The sequence below is a fragment of the Ranitomeya variabilis genome, chromosome 2 (assembly GCF_051348905.1).
Source record: "Ranitomeya variabilis isolate aRanVar5 chromosome 2, aRanVar5.hap1, whole genome shotgun sequence".
NCBI classification, from domain to species: domain Eukaryota; kingdom Metazoa; phylum Chordata; class Amphibia; order Anura; family Dendrobatidae; genus Ranitomeya; species Ranitomeya variabilis.
The window spans coordinates 758,571,675-758,594,824 of NC_135233.1; the positions used below are offsets into that span (position 1 = coordinate 758,571,675).

The 23,150-nt window shown below is 45.3% G+C and overlaps 1 protein-coding gene across 6 annotated transcripts in view; it reads right to left on the reverse strand.

Annotated features, from left to right (window-relative positions):
- KLHL32 (kelch like family member 32) overlaps positions 1-23,150 on the reverse strand; it is a 400,890-nt gene that overhangs the window by 446 nt on the left and 377,294 nt on the right. For all 6 annotated transcript variants that reach the window (XM_077289687.1, XM_077289686.1, XM_077289688.1 and 3 more), the window contains one exon: positions 1-296. This exon is cut by the window's left edge and continues 446 nt beyond it. In XM_077289687.1, coding sequence (XP_077145802.1) covers positions 135-296 — 162 coding nt within the window. In that variant the 3' untranslated portion in view covers positions 1-134. The remainder of the gene's footprint in view (positions 297-23,150) is intronic.

Here is a 23,150-nt window from a genome sequence, read left to right on the forward strand (position 1 = left end):
GCCAAATGGCGCAGGCTTTTGCAGATACATTGCTATATAGACCATAAATGAATCTTGAAGGTTGGATTTTTATTACATAGCTATATACTGTATATGTTGTGTGCGTTCGTTTCTGTATCTTGTGAAGAAGTTATTCACATTGTGCCTATTCTATGATGTGGAACCTGCAAAGTTTGCAAATTAGGACTTGTGAAGTATGGAGCAGGCAGAAAGCATGTTGCTATCCCATTGGAGGCAAAAGGTAGTGTAGGTCCGTAGAACACCTCTTCTTTGCCTTCTCTGCTGACGTCCAGCACCTAAAAGTTAAGAACAAAAACAACTGGATAAGATTTAATGTTAGGCCTACATAACACATGTTGGATATATAAGAAATAATTTTGCATTGTTGGCATGGAATGGATTTGCTGTTGGTTTGGTCAGCCATACCCCCTGTTTTCCACACCTTGCAGTGGTCAGAAATGGTTGAGTGCACACCCTAATAACTATGGTCTTCAACCTGAGTGCCATTCCTTTTATGTACAGTTTAGCCAGGAATAGAAAGTTTCCACACAAGAAGACCGAATTAAATTTTCACCTGACTGATAACTTTCACCAATGAGATCCCTTTGCCATGTTGTAAGCTGTTTATGGATCATGACTGCTGCTGAAAAATTCAACTAAGAAAATGAGGGAAATCCAAATAAAACAGCTAAACTTTACATTGGGTTAATCAGAATCACTGTGAATGATGGCAGCTGTGTACGGACTACTATTTACTATGAGTGAAATTGTAATTGGCTAATTCTGAACACATCCACATCCCCAATTCTAACATGGCATTCACATGGTGTTATTTCCCCAATCAAGATGATTTAGGCTTGTTTCTCTGTGAATTAGTACACATTGTGGGCGATATTATCTCCTTCACAGCCTTGCTCCAGCCCTTTTACGTATAGCAAAAATCATCAACTCCTATGAACGCCGGTCCCCCATGCAATAAAGGGCATGGGGGCCTTCTGCAGACCTCAGGCTGTCATGCCAACCCATCGTTGCCCCGTGATCATGTGACCGGGGCACCGATGTGTGGGGTTTGTGACACGCTTTCGGTGTGCTTGTGTTAAATGCCGCTGTAATTGACAATGGCATTTAACATGTTAACACAAAAGGGTGGCTCTCCATTCCACCTGCGGCTGTTAGAGGCACGACAGCTGATCAGATCAGTTGTCATGTGCAGGCAAAGATGCGGGCTCAGCGCCGGAGTACGTATTAAAAGGAGAGATACAACCCATGACTTGCCTATATGTCGTGAAGGGGTTAAAGGTGGGAAAAGTTCTGAAATTATTCTACTTAGTATGATTTTTGTACATGACAAAAACATGGCATTTTAACATGGGTTTTATATCCACTGTATATAAAAGATTTAAGGAAACCACAAGAAATAACTTTATTTTTATTTATTTATAGCATGACATGATACACAATCAGCAAAGTATTTTTCCCCAGGTCCCTCATGACAGCCCGACAGGAGGAAGTCCTATTCATCCTCTAGGGACAGGAAACATACAAGAGGTTAAAAGCCCCCCCCCTTTTGACTCACCCCCGCCCTAGTAGGACAGGGCGCACAAGAGGAGTGCAGGAGCGCGATACTTACTGGGGCTTGGCAGGATCGGAGGGGACTGGATCTCTTCCCTTCCTGCTGGCAAGAGGCTCCGTCGCTGATACCTCACTGGGCGGGGGTCCCTCAGCTTGTCGGTGGAGCAGGGGAGCATCCGACGTTGCTGCTTCCCTCGCCGGAGGGCTCTCGGCTCCACGCCGCCGCTGACTTCCGGTTGCACGAGTAAGCATGCGTTCCAGCGTGGAACGCATTTCCGGCCCGACGCCTATCGAGGATGGACATTTACTGTTTAGAGGGGCACTTCCAATCAGGGCGGCACAGCTTGCGTTCCAAACAGGAAAGCATGAAACTGCTATGGGGGTAATCTGAAGGCCACCTGGACAAGGTAAGACCCTTTAAAAGGATACTCACAGAATGTGTGGTGTTCACAGTCTGAACCATGGAGGTTAATCTGCCCCCCTCAGAAGCACCAGCCGAGCAGTCCTTGGCCAGTGTAAGTAACCCCATAGCGCCTGCTTCACCACATGTTAGTGGTCACTAAGTAAGAATGCAAAATGTTCCGTCTCTTGTATTAGGATAAAGAGACTCCGTTAAGATCCAGCTCCTCTTCCCGAAAAAGAATGAGATGACCGATATGCAACACTAAGTTAGCAGATTCATACACAAAGCAGTTATGTGCGGAGTGTGTTGCAAAATTCCTGAAAGAACAAGTGTCCTTCTTAATGGATATGTGGGCCATAATTAGGTAAGAGGTCCGGAGCACCATTTAAAGTCTCGTTCCACCACAGCCAGATCCAAAGCACCTCCCATCACAAGAGAGCCAGAAGGGAGATGGACGAGTCCTCGGAGGAAGCGTACCCATATGCTGGAGACACACTAGTGATTTAAAAATCGGTTCGATTTTGATGCAGGAGAGTCAGACGAGTGCAATGCAATTGTCATGCGAGTGTCATGCATTTTTTGTGCGAGTACAATCCGATTTTTCACACCTAGCATCTGATTTACATCCAAATGCAGTGCGAATGCTATCAGATTGCAATGCGATTTTTAACATGAGCATTTACATAGAGAAATTACAGAGAGTACATAGAGCTGCGCTGGCTGGCATTTTCCCAGGCTCAAGAATTCATCTTGGTTCATGCCGGCAGGGAGCGCAGATTCGGTAACGGCACTGCTAGTCACCCAAGCTCCGCTCCCAGCATTTTATTAATTCCCCAGTAGTTTACAGCCGGGGGCAATCACATTAGCACCGCTCCCGGTTGTAAACTGTATATACCCCAGATATGGATTACGGCGTGGGACTGACTGTACGCTGGACAGGTATGGGTATATTATTGGTTTTTTAGTTTAGATTTTTTACAGGAGATCGATGGCTTCGCTTGGATTACCTGTAACAATAAAATGGTCACACAGTGTTGAGCATTTTATTTCATTAAAAAACTTTATTCTGTATGTGTTTATTTAACCCTTTACAAACTTTAGGATTAGTAACGGATAGGTGTCTTATTGACACCTCTCCATTAATAATTGGCTTAATGTCACCTTACAATACAAAGGTGACATTAACTCCTTATAACCCCATATGCCACCACTTCAGGGCAGTGGGAAGAGAGGCTAAGTGCCAGAATTGGTGCATCTAAGGCTACTTTCACACTAGCGTCGTACTCGGCCCGTCGCAGTGGGTCGGGCCGACGTACCGACGCTAGCAGTGAATGCGCCGCACAACGGGGCAGCGGATGCATTTTTTCCAGCGCATCCGCCGCCCCATTGTGAGGTGCGGGGAGGTGGGGGCGGGGTTCCGGCCGCGCATGCGCGGTCGGAAATGGTAGTCCGTCGGCAGTAAAAAACGTTACATGTAACGTTTTTTGCAGCCGACTGTCCGACGCACGACGGTTGCGACGTGTGGCAAAGCGTCGCAATGCGACGCTAATGCAAATCAATGGTGAAAAAACGCATCCTGCAAGCACTTTTGCAGGATGCGTTTTTTAAACCAAACGACGCATAGCGACGTGCAGTGCACGACGCTAGTGTGAAAGTAGCCTTACAGATGCGCCTTTACTGGGGTGGCTGGGGGTAAGATGTTTTTAGCCAGGGGGGGGAAATAACCATGGTCCCTCTCTAGGCTATTAATATCTGCCCTCAATCACTGGCTTTCCCTCTAGCTCAGAAAATTGCGTGGGAGCCCAAACCAGTTTTTTCTGTGAATACATTCCTTTATTAAAAATGTACAGATCCCAAATATTACACACATACTACTAACAGTATTAGTCACTGACATATATAACTCTTAACTGTTCTACAATGGTTTACTGTATGTAAACCATATCTCCTGTTGGCTTCTGCAATGATTTTGCAGAAGCTGACAAATGAATTATCGGCTATTCTGCAATCTCTCTATGAAAAAAAAAAAATATATATATGTGTGTGTGTGTGTGTGTGTTATATATATATATATATATATATATATATATATATATATATATATATATATATATATATACACACTCACCGGCCACTTTATTAGGTACACCTGTCCAACTTCTTGTTAACACTTAATTTCTAATCAGCCAATCACATGGCGGCAACTCAGTGCATTTAGGCATGTAGACATGGTCAAGACAATCTCCTGCAGTTCAAACCGAGCATCAGTATGGGGAAGAAAGGTGATTTGAGTGCCTTTGAACGTGGCATGGTTGTTGGTGCCAGAAGGGCTGGTCTGAGTATTTCAGAAACTGCTGATCTACTGGGATTTTCACGCACAACCATCTCTAGGGTTTACAGAGAATGGTCCGAAAAAGAAAAAAAATCCAGTGAGCGGCAGTTCTGTGGGCGGAAATGCCTTGTTGATGCCAGAGGTCAGAGGAGAATGGGCAGACTGGTTCGAGCTGATAGAAAGGCAACAGTGACTCAAATCGCCACCCGTTACAACCAAGGTAGGCCTAAGAGCATCTCTGAACGCACAGTGCGTCGAACTTTGAGGCAGATGGGCTACAGCAGCAGAAGACCACACCGGGTACCACTCCTTTCAGCTAAGAACAGGAAACTGAGGCTACAATTTGTACAAGCTCATCGAAATTGGACAGTAGAAGATTGGAAAAACGTTGCTTGGTCTGATGAGTCTCGATTTCTGCTGCGACATTCGGATGGTAGGGTCAGAATTTGGCGTAAACAACATGAAAGCATGGATCCATCCTGCCTTGTATGGAGCATCTTTGGGATGTGCAGCCGACAAATCTGCGGCAACTGTGTGATGCCATCATGTCAATATGGACCAAAATCTCTGAGGAATGCTTCCAGCACCTTGTTGAATCTATGCCACGAAGAATTGAGGCAGTTCGGAAGGCAAAAGGGGGTCCAACCCGTTACTAGCATGGTGTACCTAATAAAGTGGCCGGTGAGTGTATATGTGTGTGTTTTTTACATTAGCCGCATATGAAATGCCGGCTTTTCAAAGGACACCAGTGCGTAAATTTTTTTTTCTCGCACCCATTGACTTCTATTGCGGGGTGCGATCCATTTTCTGATTACGTTTGCAGCATGCTGCGGTTTTTTTCTAGCCTGATCGTGATCCGATCCGAGCAAAAAAAAAAAAAAAATGCAGATGAGCACACAATCATAGACTAACATTGGTCCGAATTCAATCCAATTTTTTATCGGATTGAATTCGTCCGATTTCATCACAAGTTGGCATAAGCCCATACTCGTACTCTCAGAGGAAGATGCTGAAGACGGAGAAGAAAATTTTTCCCAGAGGCCATCAGAAGAGAGGAAGAAGTATTTTTTTTCTCATCCGAAAATATGGATGACCTATTGATGGCTGTAAGAGCGACTATGAAAATTGAAGAGACGGAGGTCCCTCACACAATTCAGGATGAGATGTTTGGGGATTCTGTTTCTTTCATAGGCCCCATCAGTCCCCTAGGCAGGACTATAAGGGGAAGGAAAAAACAGGCAGGTGGAGTTACCCCAAGGGAGGTAAGGGTAGGTCCGCAGAGTTCTCCAGCTCACATAGAAGGTCTTGACGCCAGGAAGGTAGGGGGGAGACTGCAGTTTTTCCTGGGAGAATGGGGAACCATAACGGACAACCAGTCAATCCTGCAGACCATAGGGGAAGGTTACAGGATAGACTTCTCCCATCCCAACTGTTTTGCATCACCAAAGTCCCAGTCCCTTTCCACACAAAACAGGCTTTGGACAGATGTCAGGAACCCCTTAGGGTACTGTCACACAGTACCATTTTGATCGCTACGACGGCACGATCCGTGACGTCGCAGCGATCGTATGAATATCGCTCCAGCGTCGTAGACTGCGGTCACACGTTGCAATCACGGCGCTGGAGCGATGCCGAAGTCCCCGGTAACCAGGGTAAACATCGGGTAACTAAGCGCAGGGCCGCGCTTAGTAACCCGATGTTTACCGTGGTTACCAGCGTAAATGTAAAAAAACAAACAGTACATACTTACATTCCGGTGTCTGTCCCCGGCGTTCTGCTTCTCTCCACTGTGTAAGCGCCATAGCCGGCAAGCACAGCGGTGACGTCAGACGTCACCACTGTGCTCGCTTTCCGGCCGGCGCTCACACAGTGGAGAGAAGCTGAGACGCTGGAGGACAGACACCGGAATGTAAGTATGTCCTGTTTGTTTTTTTACGTTTACGCTGGTAACCACGGTAAACATCGGGTTACTAAGCGCGGCCCTGCGCTTAGTTACCCGATGTTTACCCTGGTTACAAGCGAACACATCGCTGGATCGCTGTCACACACAACGATCCAGCGATGTCAGCGGGTGATCAAGCGACGAAAGAAAGTTCCACACGATCTGCTACGACGTACGATTCTCAGCAGGATCCCTGATCGCTGCTGCGTGTCAGACACTGCGATATCGTAACGATATCGCTAGAACGTCACGAATCGTAACGTCGTAGCGATCAAAATGGTACTGTGTGACAGTACCCTTAGAGTTGGCAGTCGAGCCGGTACGTGGTTTAGAGAGAGGTCAAGGTCACTACTCCCTGTTCTCCATAAAAAAGCCTTTGGGCAAATATTGGACCATCATACATCTTAGGCCCCTGAATCAATGGGTCAGGTACTGGAGAGTTGGAGCGCCCCCACTGCCGCAGGGCCGAGGGGTACCCGGTACCGGGCCTCTCTGTCTCAGTTCTGGGGTTGTCACGGTGGCTAGACCCGGCCCGTGACCCTGCTGAGGGGCGTCCAATGAAGGTGCAGAGTGATGCTGTTGTGGTGTGGTGCCGGTCGCAGTAAATAACAAGGACACCAGGTTGCAGTCTCTTTACCTCTTTACTGAAGGCTTCAGGATTCTCAGTCCGAAATACGGTCAACCGGGCTGCGTGAGTCCGGCCGGTCCGATGGCACCTCCAGAGTTCGCTTTGCAGGTGGAAATCTGTGCCTACCTTCTAGCGCTTGTGTGGTGTTGTCCTTCCCTGCTGTACTTACGGGATAGTCCTCACAACTGTTGTGTCTGTTTCTTAAGTTCCCTCACAACTCGATTATGATGTTCTGTTTCGTCCCCCAGATGATATGGCTAGGATGCACCCGTATGACGGGTAGGCTCGGAGGTCTTCCGGGACCCTAGAGTCGCCCCTCTCCAGATGTTGCCCCCTGTGTCTGCTTAGGTGATTTTGGGTGAGACAGCCCGCCTAGAACTGACTGTCCTGCCGTAGGTTTGAAGTAAGGCCTTCCTCGGCGTTCCGGACACCGGCTACGCGCCTCAGTAGGATGTTGCCTCGTCTTACAGCATGACTCCTACTGGTGATTCTCCTTGTTGCGTTGATCTCGTTTCTTACTCAGCACAATAAACCTCGCTTCTTGTCCTTTCTTGGGGTACCGCCGCAATGAAGTGCAGGCGCGGTCCCGTAACGTTCTTTCTGTTCGCTAGGCCTCTGTCAGGATCCCACCCCTGACAGGGACCCCCCTGAATCTCCCCCTGCAACACCCTCTGCCACAGGATGTTGCCTGGTTCCAACCCAGTCAGCTTCTGACTAACTTCCTATCTAACCCCCAGTTTTACCAGATTGTGAGGAGTGGCCTAATACATAGCACCCTTAGCTCCCCCTAGAGGCCAGACTGTGAAGTGTATTGGTGTCTGTGATACCTGGTCAGGTGAACTCCTTCAGTGCCATCAGACGTACCATAGCCCCCCCTTAGCGGCGGAGCATCAGTACTGCAACGACCAGGACTCTGGGGCACTGCAGATTCACAATGGAGACGATAAAATCAAGCATCCAGCTAATAGGGAGAGACAATGCCATGTGCACTTTAGAGATGAGAGATGCATACTATCACATGCCAATTCACCCAGACCACCGCCAATATCTGAGGTTTGCTTTAGACCATCAGGGATTGAGACACAATTTCAAGTTTACGTGCCTTCCATTTGGCCTTTCCTCAGCCCTTTGCATCTTTACTAAGATAATGACGGAGGTGGCAGCTTTTCTGAGGAGGCGAGGGATTATTATGGTCCCCCTACCTGGACGACATCCTGCTGGTCGCAGACTCTGCTAGCCACCTCAATCAGCAACTGGCCCAGACTATCAACATAGAGGCCCTGGGTTGGCAAGTGAACTGGGAGAAATCCGACCTACGTCCAGGGACCCAGAAGGCATTTTTAGGAGTCCTCCTCGTTTCCCATCTCAGGATGTCCTCCCTGCCCCACGTAAAACAGGAAGAAATCAGAAGCAGGATCCGGGCATTGCAGAGGAAGAGGACAATCTCCATCAGATACGTCATGAGGATCCTAGGCCTCATGACATCCTGCATTCCAAGAGTACGTTGGAGTCAGGCTCATTCAAGACGGCTTCAGGGCTCGGTCCTTACATCCTGGAACAGGCATCACTCTGGCCAAGACAGAAAGATGAGAATCCCCGCCAGTCTAAGGAATTCCCTGTCATGGTGGACATCCAGGATCTCGGAAGAGTGCCATGGATCCTTTCATTTAAAAGGATGGTGCACAGAGGTGGAGGGTCATTTCCTGCAGGGTACATGGTCCCCGGAAGACCAGAAAAGATCCTCGAATTACAGAGCTAAAGGCAGTATGGGAGACTGCAACATTATCAGGATACGATCAGAGATCGTCATGTGAAAGTGCTATCAGACAACATCACAGCAGTTTCCTTTCTGCGGCGCCAAGGAGGTCCAAGGGGCCAGCTCCTACAGACCTTTGCAGAAAATATATTTCGATGGGCAGAAAGGAACATTTGGTCCATATCCGCCGTGCACTTGAAGGACTCCGAAAACAGCGGATTTTCTCATCAGAGAAAAGCTATGGTCCTCCAAGTGGGAATTAAACCCGGAAGTATTCCACCAGTTGACACGGAGATTTAGAACACCACGTGACACGGAAGAACGCGAAGGTGGCAATATTCTTCTCCATGAATCCAGGGGATAGGGCATCTGTGCCTTCTGGGTTATCTCAGAGTTGGGAAGAAGGTCTTCTTTATGCATTTTCCCCCTTTCCCCTCATAGTGAGGGTCCTGAGGAAAATCAGAAGAACAGGCAACAGTGATATTGATAGCCCCCTTCTGGCCCAAAAGGAGTTGGTTTCCAGTGTTACACCACATGGCTTTAGAAGATCCGGTTCCCCTTCCAGACAGACATGACCTGCTGTCCCAGAGTCCCCTCTGGCACCAAGACCCTTGTTTTCTGCACCTGACAACCTGGATCCTGAGAAGAAAATACTAAGCTCCAGGGGGTCATCAGACAAGGTGATAACTACCATGCAGGCGAGTAGGAAACCAGTGACGTCAGCAATCTATTCCAAGATATGGAAGAGGTTCTGTTCTTAAGTGGGGGAATCTACTTCAAGCGCAGCCCGCACAGACCTTTCCAGAATATTGGACATCCTCCAGAGGATTTCAGACGTTCCTGAGAACTAGTACACTAAAACTACAAGTCTCTGCCCATATCGCCTTTATGGACTTTCCTTTAGCGGACCACCCTTGGGTGGCAGGTTCTCTCGAGCCATTACTAGGTTAAGAACGACAGTCAGAGAGACCATTCCACCATGGGTCCTAAACCTTTGGTGTTAGGAACGCTGTGCAGATCACCCCTTGAGCCCCAGGAAGAATCCTGCATCAACCTTCTCTCTATGAAGATTGCGTTCCTGGAGGCAGTCACCTCGGTGAAACATTTGGATGAATTACAGGCACTGTCAATTAGGTATCCCTATTTGCAGATCCTATCGGATCACCTGTCCTTTTTGCCAAAGGTAGTGTCAGAGACCAATTTGAGCCAAGGGATCGTTATTCCATCTTTTTGTCATCTCCCAAAAATTGAAACTAGACGTGAGAAGGGCAGTGATGCGCTATGTAGAGGTCACAGCTACTTGGAGGTAGGACTCAAATCTATTCATACAATATGCAGGAAAGAATAAGGGTAAAAAAGCCTTAAAATTAACTTTGTTTAGGTTGATTACGTCAATCATAGCACTAGCATACGAGTTGGAGAAAAAAGATCCCCCGCTTAAAATTAAAGCCCACTCACTCCACAAGGGCGATTTCTGTATCCATAAACCAGATTTGCAGAGCCTACTTGGTCTAATATAATGACCTTTTGTAAACACTACAAGTTAGATGTTAGTTATATGAAAAAGTTTGGGCACCCCTATTAATCTTAAGCTTAATATTTTATAAAAATTGTTTTTTTGCAACAGCTATTTCAGTTTCATATATCTAATAACTGTTGGACACTAATGTTTCTGCCTTGAAATGAGGTTTATTGTACTAACAGAAAATGTGCAATCTGCATTCAAACAAAATTTCACAGGTGCATAAGTATGGGCACCTCACCAGAAAAGTGACATTAATATTTAGTAGATCCTCCTTTTGCAAAAAATAACAGCCTCTAGTCGCTTCCTGTAGCTTTTAATGAGATCCTGGATGAAGGTATTTTTCACCATTCCTCTTTACAAAACAATTCCAGTTCAGTTAAGTTTGATGGTCGCCGAGCATGGACAGCCCTCTTCAAATGATCCCACAGATGTTCAATGATATTCAGGTCTGGGGACTGGGATGGCCATTCCAGAACAGTGCAATTGTTCCTCTGCATGAATGCCTGAGTAGATTTGGAGCCGTGTTTTGGATCCATCCTGTTGTGAATTCTGCTTTTGGGCTCCCTCCGGTGGTTGTAGGTGGTAATGCAGTTGCCCCTGAGTTGCAGCCCTGGTCAGGTGTATCTGCTGATTGCAGATCTGACTGGGGTATTTAGGCTTGCAGGATTCATTAGTCCTTGCCAGTTGTCAATTGTTGTTGGGAGGTGTAGGACCTCTGCCTGGTTCCTCCTGCCTTTCTGCCAAATCAGCAAAGATAAGTGTCTGGTTCTTTTTCCCTGTGGCACACATGTTGTGTGCTTCACAATTCAGTGCTATTCTTTGTGTTTTCTTGTCCAGCTTAGATTGTGTCAGTATTTTCTCAGTCTTGCTGGATTCTCTGGAGTGGCAGATATACATTCCATGTCTTTAGTTAGATTATGGAACTTTTTGTATTATCTGCTGTGGATATTTTTGGAAGGGTTTTAATACTGACCGCCTAGTTATCTGTCCTATCCTTTCCTATTTAGCTAGAGTGGCCTCTTCTGCTAAATCCTGTTTTCTACCTGCGTGTGTCTACTCTTCTCCTACTCACAGTCATTATTTGTGGGGGGCTGCCTATCCTTTGGGGGTCTGCTCTGAGGCAAGATAGCATTCCCATTTCCATCTATAGGGGTATTTAGTCCTCCGGCTGTGTCGAGGTGTCTAGGGAGTGTTAGGCACACCCCACGGCTACTTCTAGTTGCGGTGTTAGTTCAGGATTGCGGTCAGTACAGGTTCCACCGTCTCCAGAGAAAGTTTCATGCGGCTCCAAGGTCACCAGATCATAACAGTACAACTGGCCCATAATGAGTTAAATGCATCTCAGAAGAAGGGAAGAAAAGTGTTGAGCCATTTTTTTTTCTGCAGTCTGTTTTGTCTTTTTTTCCCTCTTTATTTATGGGTGGCTGAGGAGTCTTGTGCCAGCATGGATGTTCAGGAATTAGCTTCTCGTGTAGACCAGCTTGCTGCTAGGGTACAGGGTATTTCTGATTATATTGTTCAGACTCCAGCTTTAGAACCGAAGATTCCTACTCCTGATTTGTTTTTTGGTGATAGGTCCAAATTTTGAGGGTTTAAAAATAATTGTAAATTGTTTTTTGCTCTGAGACCGCGATGCTCCGGTGATTCCATTCAGCAGGTTAAAATTGTCATCTCCCTGCTGCGTGGTGATCCACAGGATTGGGCATTTTCCCTGGAATCTGGGAATCCGGCCTTGCTTAATGTAGATTCCTTTTTTCAGGCTTTAGGTTTATTATATGATGAACCTAATTCTGTGGATCAAGCGGAGAAAACCTTGTTGGCCCTGTCTCAGGGTCAAGAGGCGGCAGAATTGTTTTGTCAGAAATTTAGAAAATGGTCTGTGTTGACTAAATGGAATGATGATGCTTTGGCGGCAATTTTCAGAAAGGGTCTTTCTGAATCCGTTAAAGATGTTATGGTGGGGTTTCCCACGCGTTCCGGTCTGAGTGATTCTATGTCTCTGGCCATTCAGATTGATCGGCGCTTGCGGGAGCGTAGAACTGTGCGAGCCGTGGCGTCGTCCTCAGAGCCAATTCCTGAGCCAATGCAGTGTGATAGGATTTTGTCTAGAACGGAACGACAAGGATTCAGACGTCAGAATGGGTTGTGTTATTATTGTGACGATGCTTCTCATGTCATTTCAGTCTGCCCTAAGCGGACAGAGGATCGCTACCATCAGTACTGTACAACCTAAATTTCTGTTATCGGTGTCCTTGATTTGCTCATTGTCATCATTCTCTGTCATGGCGTTTGTGGATTCAGGCGCCGCCTTGAACTTAATGGATTTTGAGTTTGCCAGGCGTTGTGGTTTTCCCTTGCAGCCTTTGCAGAACCCTATTCCTTTAAGGGGGATTGATGCTACACCATTGGCTAAAAATAAGCCTCAGTTTTGGACACAGGTGACCATGCACATGACGCCAGCCCATCAGGAAGATTGTCGATTTCTGGTGTTGCATAATTTGCATGATGTTATCGTGCTGGGTTTCCCGTGGTTGCAGGTACATAATCCTGTATTGGATTGGAAATCTATGTCTGTGACTTGTTGGGGTTGTCAGGGGGTTCATAATGATGTTCCTTTGATGTCAATCTCCTCTTCTTCCTCTTCTGAAATTCCAGAGTTTTTGTCTGATTTTCAGGATGTATTCGATGAGCCCAAGTCCAGTTCCCTTCCACCGCACAGGGACTGTGATTGTGCTATTGACTTGATTCCAGGCAGTAAGTTTCCTAAGGGTCGACTTTTCAACCTGTCTGTGCCTGAACATACCGCCATGTGGAGTTATGTTAAGGAGTCTTTGGAGAAAAGGCATATTCGGCCATCTTCTTCACCGTTAGGAGCAGGTTTTTTTTTTTTTGTTGCTAAGAAGGATGGCTCCTTGAGACCTTGTATTGATTATCGCCTCTTGAATAAGATGATGGTCAAGTTTCAATACCCTTTACCTTTGCTTTCTGATTTGTTTGCTAGGATTAAGGGGGCTAGTTGGTTTACTAAGATTGACCTTCGGGGGGCATATAATCTTGTTCGTATTAAACAGGGTGATGAATGGAAAACTGCGTTTAATACGCCCGAAGGCCATTTTGAATACCTTGTGATGCCATTCGGGCTCACTAACGCTCCATCTGTTTTTCAATCCTTCATGCATGATATCTTCCGGACTTATATTGATAAATTCTTGATTGTATATTTGGACGATATTTTGATTTTTTCCGATGATTGGATGTCTCATGTGGAACAGGTCAGGATGGTATTTCAGATCCTTCGTGACAATGCTTTGTTTGTGAAGGGGTCTAAGTGTCTCTTTGGGGTGCAGAAGGTTTCTTTTTTGGGCTTTATTTTTTCTCCCTCATCTATGGAGATGGATCCGGTTAAGGTTCAGGCCATTCATGATTGGATTCAACCCACATCCGTGAAGAGCCTTCAGAAATTTTTGGGTTTTGCAAATTTTTATCGCCGTTTCATTGCTAACTTCTCCAGCGTGGTTAAACCCTTGACTGATTTGACGAAAAAAGGCGCTGATGTGGCGAATTGGTCCTCTGCGGCTGTCTCTGCCTTTCAGGAGCTTAAACGCCGATTTACTTCTGCTCCGGTGTTGCGCCAACCAGATGTTTCTCTTCCGTTTCAGGTTGAGATTGATGCTTCTGAGATTGGGGCAGGGGCCGTTTTGTCTCAGAGGGATTCTGTTGGTTCTTTGATGAAACCGTGTGCCTTCTTCTCCTGCAAGTTTTCGCCTGCTGAACGCAATTATGATGTCGGCAATCGGGAGTTGTTGGCTATGAAGTGGGTGTTTGAGGAGTGGCGACATTGGCTTGAGGGAGCTAAGCACCGTATTGTGGTCCTGACCGATCATAAGAATTTGATTTACCTCGAGTCTGCCAAACGGCTGAGTCCTAGACAGGCTCGATGGTCCTTGTTTTTTTCCCGTTTTGATTTTGTGGTTTCGTATCTTCCGGGTTCTAAGAATATTAAGGCTGATGCCCTTTCTAGGAGTTTTTTGCCTGATTCTCCTGAGGCCCTTGAACCGGTCGGCATTCTGAAAGAAGGGGTGGTCCTTTCTGCCATTTCCCCTGATTTACGGCGGGTTCTTCAGGAATTTCAGGCTGATAGACCTGACCGCTGTCCTGTGGGGAAATTGTTTGTTCCTGACAGATGGACTAGTAGAGTGATTTCTGAGGTTCACTGTTCTGTGTTGGCTGGTCATCCTGGTATTTTTGGTACCAGAGATTTGGTTGGTAGGTCCTTTTGGTGGCCTTCGTTGTCACGTGATGTGCGTTCTTTTGTGCAGTCCTGTGGGACTTGTGCGCGGGCCAAGCCTTGTTCCCGTGCTAGTGGGTTACTTTTGCCATTGCCGGTCCCTGAGAGGCCCTGGACGCATATTTCCATGGATTTTATTTCTGATCTTCCGGTTTCCCAGAGGATGTCGGTTATCTGGGTTGTTTGTGACCGGTTTTCTAAGATGGTTCATTTGGTGCCTTTGCGTAAATTGCCCTCCTCTTCAGAGTTGGTTCCGTTGTTTTTTCAGCATGTGGTTCGTTTGCATGGTATTCCGGAGGATATTTTGTCCGACAGAGGTTCCCAGTTTGTTTCTAGGTTTTGGCGGGCCTTTTGTGCTAGGCTGGGCATTGATTTGTCTTTTTCTTCTGCATTCCATCCTCAGACAAATGGCCAGACCGAGCGAACTAATCAGACTTTGGAGACTTATTTGAGATGCTTTGTGTCTGCCGATCAGGATGATTGGGTGGCCTTTTTTCCATTGGCCGAGTTTGCCCTTAATAATCGGGCTAGTTCGGCTACTTTGGTTTCGCCTTTTTTTTTGTAATTTTGGTTTTCATCCTCGTTTTTCTTCTGGGCAGGTTGAGCCTTCTGACTGTCCTGGTGTGGATTCTGTGGTTGACAGGTTGCAGCAGATTTGGGCTCATGTGGTGGACAATTTGGTGTTGTCTCAGGAGGAGGCTCAATGTTTTGCTAACCGTTGTCGGTGTGTTGGTTCCCGGCTTCGGGTTGGGGATTTGGTTTGGTTGTCTTCCCGTCATGTTCCTATGAAGGTCTCTTCCCCTAAGTTTAAGCCTCGGTTTATTGGTCCTTATAGGATTTCTGAGATTATTAATCCGGTGTCTTTTTGATTGGCGCTTCCGGCCTCTTTTGCTATCCATAATGTCTTCCATAGATCTTTATTGCGGAAATATGTGGTGCCCGTTGTTCCCTCTGTTGATCCTCCGGCCCCCGTGTTGGTTGATGGGGAGTTGGAGTATGTGGTTGAGAAGATTTTGGATTCTCGTTTTTCGAGGCGGAGGCTTCAGTACCTTGTCAAATGGAAGGGTTATTGCCAGGAGGATAATTCTTGGGTTTTTGCTTCTGATGTCCATGCTGCTGATTTGGTTCATGCTTTTCATCTGGCTCGTCCTGATCGGCCTGGGGGCTCTGGTGAGGGTTCGGTGACCCCTCCTCAAGGGGGGGGTACTGTTGTAAATTCTGCTTTTGGGCTCCCTCCGGTGGTTGTAGGTGGTAATGCAGTTGCCCCTGAGTTGTAGCCCTGGTCAGGTGTATCTGCTGATTGCAGATCTGACTGGGGTATTTAGGCTTGCAGGATTCATTAGTCCTTTCCAGTTGTCAATTGTTGTTGGGAGGTGTAGGACCTCTGCCTGGTTCCTCCTGCCTTTCTGCCAAATCAGCAAAGATAAGTGTCTGGTTCTTTTTCCCTGTGGCACACATGTTGTGAGCTTCACAATTCAGTGCTATTCTTTGTGTTTTCTTGTCCAGCTTAGATTGTCAGTATTTTCTCAGTCTTGCTGGATTCTCTGGAGTGGCAGATATACATTCCATGTCTTTAGTTAGATTGTGGAACTTTTTGTATTATCTGCTGTGGATATTTTTGGAAGGGTTTTAATACTGACCGCCTAGTTATCTGTCCTATCCTTTCCTATTTAGCTAGAGTGGCCTCTTCTGCTAAATCCTGTTTTCTATTTGCGTGTCTACTCTTCTACTCACAGTCATTATTTGTGGGGGGCTGCCTATCCTTTGGGGGTCTGCTCTGAGGCAAGATAGCATTCCCATTTCCATCTATAGGGGTATTTAGTCCTCCGGCTGTGTCGAGGTGTCTAGGGAGTGTTAGGCACACCCCACGGCTACTTCTAGTTGCGGTGTTAGTGCAGGATTGCGGTCAGTACAGGTTCCACCGTCTCCAGAGAAAGTTTCATGCGGCTCCAAGGTCACCAGATCATAACTCCATCCCCTGCGTAACTTCAACTTTGTCACTGATTCATGAACATTATTGTCAAGAATCTGCTGATACTTAGAGGAATCCATGCGTCCCTCAACTTTAACAAGGTTCCCGGTGCCGGCATTGGCCGCACAGCCCCAAAGCATGATGGAACCTCCACCAAATTTTACTGTGGGTAGCAAGTGTTTTTCTTGGAATGCTGTGTTTTTTTGCCGCCATGCATAACGCCTTTTTGTATGACCAAACAACTCAATCTTGGTTTCATCAGTCCACAGGACCTTCTTCCAAAAAGAAATTGGCTTCTCCAAATGTGCTTTTGCATACCTCAGCTGACTGTTTGTAGCGTGCTTGCAGAAACTGCTTCTTTCGCATCACTCTCCCATACAGCTTCTCCTTGTGCAAAGTGCGTTGTATAGTTGACCGATGCACAGTGACACCATCTGCAGCAAGTTGATGCTGCAGCTCTCTGGAGGTGGTCTGAGGATTGTCCTTGACTGATCTCACCATTCTCTGCTTTTCTGATGTTTTTCTTGGCCTGCCACTTCTGGCCTTAACAAGAACTGTACCTGTGTTCTTCCATTTCCTTACTATGTTCCTCACAATGGAAATTGACAGGTTAAATCTCTGAGACAGCTTTTTGTATCCTTCCCCTGAACAACTACAGGTCCTTCTCAAAAAATTAGCATATAGTGTTAAATTTCATTATTTACCATAATGTAATGATTACAATTAAACTTTCATATATTATAGATTCATTATCCACCAACTGAAATTTGTCAGGTCTTTTATTGTTTTAATACTGATGATTTTGGCATACAACTCCTGATAACCCAAAAAACCTGTCTCAATAAATTAGCATATCAAGAAAAGGTTCTCTAAATGACCTATTACCCTAATCTTCTGAATCAACTAATTAACTCTAAACACATGCAAAAGATACCTGAGGCTTTTAAAAACTCCCTGCCTGGTTCATTACTCAAAACCCCCATCATGGGTAAGACTAGCGACCTGACAGATGTCAAGAAGGCCATCATTGACACCCTCAAGCAAGAGGGTAAGACCCAGAAAGAAATTTCTCAACAAATAGGCTGTTCCCAGAGTGCTGTATCAAGGCACCTCAATGGTAAGTCTGTTGGAAGGAAACAATGTGGCAGAAAACGCTGTACAACGAGAAGAGGTGACCGGACCCTGAGGAAGATTGTGGAGAAGGACCGATTCCAGACCTTGGGGAACCTGAGGAAGCAGTGGACTGAGTCTGGTGTGGAAACATCCAGAGCCACCGTGCACAGGCGTGTGCAGGAAATGGGCTACAGGTGCCGCATTCCCCAGGTAAAGCCACTTTTGAACCATAAACAGCGGCAGAAGCTGTACTTTTTTCTGATGAAAGCAAATTTTGCATGTCATTCGGAAATCAAGGTGCCAGAGTCTGGAGGAAGACTGGGGAGAAGGAAATGCCAAAATGCCTGAAGTCCAGTGTCAAGTACCCACAGTCAGTGATGGTGTGGGGTGCCATGTCAGCTGCTGGTGTTGGTCCACTGTGTTTCATCAAGGGCAGGGTCAATGCAGCTAGCTATCAGGAGATTTTGGAGCACTTCATGCTTCCCTCGGCTGAAATGCTTTATGGAGATGAAGATTTCATTTTTCAGCACGACCTGGCACCTGCTCACAGTGCCAAAACCACTGGTAAATGGTTTACTGACCATGGTATTACTGTGCTCAATTGGCCTGCCAACTCTCCTGACCTGAACCCCATAGAGAATCTGTGGGATATTGTGAAGAGAAAGTTGAGAGACGCAAGACCCAACACTCTGGATGAGCTTAAGGCCGCTATTGAAGCATCCTGGGCCTCCATAACATCTCAGCAGTGTCACAGGCTGATTGCCTCCATGCCACGCCACATTGAAGCAGTCATTTCTGCCAAAGGATTCCCGACCAAGTATTGAGTGCATAACTGAACATTATTATTTGATGGTTTTTTGGTTTGTTATTAAAAAACACTTTTATTTGATTGGTCGGGTGAAATATGCTAATTTATTGAGACAGGTTTTTGGGGTTATCAGGAGTTGTATGCCAAAATCATCAGTATTAAAACAATAAAAGACCTGACAAATTTCAGTTGGTGGATAATGAATCTATACTATATGAAAGTTTAATTGTAATCATTACATTATGGTAAATAATGAAATTTAACACTATATGCTAATTTTTTGAGAAGGACCTGTATGTTGAATAATCTTTGTTTTCAGATCATTTGACAGTTGTTTTGAGGAGCCCATGATGCCACTCTTCAGAGGAGATTCAAACAGGAGAACAACTTGCAAGTGGCCTCTTTAAGTAGCTTTTCTCATGATTGCATACACCTGGCTATGAAGTTCAAAGCTCAAAGAGGTTATAAAACCAAAAAAAGTGCTTTAGTAAGTCAGTAAAAAGTAGGAAGGAGTATTTAAAACAAGAAAATGATAAGGGTGCCCATACTTATGCACCTGTGAAATTTTGTTTGAATGCAGATTGCACATTTTCTGTTAGTACAATAAACCTAATTTCAAGGCAGAAACATTACTGTGTCCAACAGTTATTAGATATATGAAACTGAAATAGCTGTTGCAAAAAAAAACAACAATTTTTATAAAACATTAAGTTTAATAGGGGTGCCCAAACTTTTTCATATAACTGTATGTCAGGTCAGCAAATGGCTTACGGACGAAAGGTCCTACAAGCACATGTCCCTCCCTAGAATGCCATTTATTTGGTATTTCTCCTGTCGTGCTGTCATAAAGGACATCCTGGGGAAAATAGAAATTAGACCTTCCAGTAATTGTATTTCCAGGAGTCCATCATGACATCACCATATCTCTCCACTGAAACTGATGTGAGAAAACATTTGTATGTAAAAATTCAATAAAATAGAGTTGCATCCATCCTGGTGTAGTGATTGGTAAAAGACACTGGGGGTGAGTTGAAAGTAGGGGCTTTTAACCTCTTGTGTGTTTCTGTCCCTAGAGGATAAATAGGACTACCTCCTGTCATGATGGACTCCTGGAAATACAATTACCGGTAGGGCTATTTTGTTTTACCATACTGCTTTTCCAGAGCCTTTGAGCTACCAGTAATGTGGAAACTAATTTTTCCAATGACAAATTATGGACCTGAGTGAGGGTTCATATTTTGCACAATGACTAATTTCCTATTGATACCATTTTGGGCTGCATAAAAATTTTTAATTGATTTTAAAACAATGTTCACATTTATTCTGAGATAAGCGCTTAGGACTTATGTTGGTGTATCCTTCTAAATCCCGAGAAAACTGGGTACACTGGAACCATTCAGTATAATGAGACAGTTGGAATCACTTTAGACTCCTTCTGGCCTCTGTTACGGATGTGTGCTGGTTTTTGTTTAGGCATTTGCAAAACCGTGGTTGACCCCAGTTTTGATCATGCCTATAAAGAAAGCAATAGACCGTAAAAAGGCTAAACAGATTCCAAGTGACAGTCTACCTCATGATTAATTGTTCCATCAGGAGTTTGGCTTGAATCATATTTTTTTGCAAATTTAGATGGATATCCCGACATAAGTGCTCAGCATTGGACCTAATTCAGACACCAATTTTTCTCTTCAGTGTTTCATCAGTATTTAACCCCTTAGTGACTGATCCAATTTTGACCTTAATGACCAAGGCAGATTATACAATTCTGACCACTATCACTTTATGAGGTTATAACTCTGGAACACTTCAACATATCCCACTGATTCTGAGACTGTTTTTTCATGACATATTGTACTTCATGATAGTGGTAAAATTTATTTAATATGACTTACGTTTATGAAAAAAAAAATTTTTCAATTTTCAAACTTAATTTTTGCGCCCTTAAACCAGAGAGTTACGTCACACAAAATCTACTATATAATTGTCTAAGGGTCACTTCCGTCTTTCTGTCTGTTTTTCTGTCTGTCTCTAACGGAAATCCCAAGTCGCTGATTGGTCGCGGCAAAACGGCCACGACCAGTCAGCGACTGGCACAGTCCGGCGGCAAAATGGCCGCTCCTTATTCCCCGCAGTCAGTGCCCGCTCTATACACCCCTCCAGTCAGCGCTAACACAGGGTTAATGGCAGCGTTAACGGACCGCGTTATGCCGCGGTGTAACGCACTCCGTTAACGCTGCTATTAACTCTGTGTGACCAACTTTTTACTATTGATGCTGCCTATGCAGCATCAATAGTAAAAAGATTTAATGTTAAAAATAATTTAAAAAATCATTATATACTCACCTTCTGGATCCAGCCCAGGCCTTTCCCACTCCTCACGACGCTCCGGTGACCAGCCATGCATTGCGGTCTCGCGAGATGATGATGTAGTGGTCTTGCGAGACCGCAATGCACTCTTGGGAGTGACGGACACAGTCTGGCCGCTCCCTACTCCCCTGCAGTCAGTGCCCCCCTCTATACTACCCCCCCAGTCAGCGCCCGCCGCCCACAGCGTTGTAGCAGTCCGTTAAACCGACTGCGTTACACCGCGGCATAACGCAGTCTGGTAACGCTGCTGTTAACCCTAGGTGACAAACTTTTTACTATTGATGCTGCCTATGCAGCATCAATAGTAAAAATATATAATGTTAAAAAAAATAAAGTCGTGATATTCTCACCTTCCGTCGCCTCTGCAGCAGCTTTTCCTGCAGCTCGCGATGCTCCGGTCCCACCGCTTCGCTGATTGGTCGCGACTAGCCGGCATGACCAATCAGCGACATTGCCGCGGGATTTAAATCCCGCTTCGTTGTTTGGTCACACCTAGCCGGCGCGACCAATCAGCGACATTGGCGCGGGATCTAATTTTAAAAATAATTTTTAAAAATCATTATATACTCACCTTCCGGATCCAGCCCAGGCCTTTTCTGCTCCTCCCGACGCACCGGTGACCGGTCCATGCATTGCGGTCTCGTGAGATGATGATGTAGCGTTCTCGCGAGACTGCTACATCATCATCTCGCGAGACCGCAATGCACTCTTTGGACCGGAGCGTCGCGAGGAGCATCGGTAAACGCCTCGGCTGGATCCAGGGGGCCGACGGAAGGTGAGTGTATAACTATTTTTTATTTTAATTCTTTTTTTTTTTTTTTTTTTAACATATGGTGCCCACATTGCTATATACTACGTGGGCTGTGTTAGATACTGCGTGGGCTGTGTTAGATACTACATCTCTGTGCTATATACTACGTGGCTGGGCAATATACTACGTGGCTGGGCAATATACTACGTGGGCTGTGCTGTATACTACGTGGGCTGTGCTGTATACTATGTGGGCTGTGCTGTATACTATGTGGGCTGTGCTGTATACTATGTGGGCTGTGCTGTATACTATTTGGGCTGTGCTGTATACTATGTGGGCTGTGCTGTATACTATGTGGGCTGTGCTGTATACTATGTGGGCTGTGCTGTATACTATTTGGGCTGTGCTGTATACTATGTGGGCTGTGCTGTATACTACGTGGGCTGGGCAATATACTACGTGGGCTGGGCAATATACTACGTGGGCTGGGCAATATACTACGTGGGCTGGGCAATATACTACGTGGCTGGGCAATATACTACGTGGTTGGGCAATATACTATGTGGCTCTGCTATATACTACATGGCTGTGCTATATACTACGTGGGCTGTTATATACTACGTGGGCTGTTATATACTACGTGGGCTGTGTTATATGCTACTTGGCTGTGCTATATTTCTCTGCTGTATCTGTGCACCATGAATCATGGTATGTGTTAAAGAGGGGGGCCCACTGAGACTTTCGCCCGGGCCCTCAAAAACCTGGAGCCGGCCCTGGCTTCACTGATTGGTCACGCCCGGCCGCGAACAATCAGCGACAGAAATTTATGCAAGCAAATACTCAATGTACACACATAGCCTGATACTTTATTCTGAGCACATGCAATGGGCAACGTGTTTCAACCTCAAATGGTCTTCATCAAGCTGTATAAAAAAAAAATGAAATATATCAAAGTCTGCACAACTCTGGCCTTATGAAACCCATAGGCAATAAGAAAATATTTGGGGCCGAAACAATAAGGATGATAGTAGAAATTACATACTGGATTATGTTCTATTTAAATTGTGATAGATTCTTCTTTCCTTCATTCATATTAACCTCATTATTTATTGTAACTCATGATAAAAAGCATGAACATTTTATTTGCTGACAGAATGACAACTTGTAAATGTTTTGGAGCAATTTTCCTCTATTTAAGACAAAGGATCTAAAACCACTGTCATACATGTTCTGTGTTTCATTCTGTACAAATGGCTGCGTACACTCACTGCATTTCAATAAACTGTGGCTGCGGAAGATATTCTGAAGCATGTATTAGAAAACGGCTGTCTATGCAATGTGCTACTATATTTCTGTAAGTCATTGATTAGTTAATATTACTAGCACTGTCCTACCTACATTGGATATATACAAAGAAAATTGATCCCCGTTTAGATTAAAACACTTTATATTGCAGGTCATGAAACAAATATACAGAATGCAAAAAATTAAAAGATCCACATCTCATTTCTTCACTGGGCAGTATGGTTTGTATATTTACATCGAGTTCAGATTTTGGTCATCCTCCCTGTAAAATGCAGTCTGCCCCACTTGACTGGATAGCCCTTAGACGAGATGAGGTTGGCTAAAACAATGACGGCTGACACAGGTTATAAGCGAAAAAAATAATTTGCTCTGATCATTGCAGTTCTGC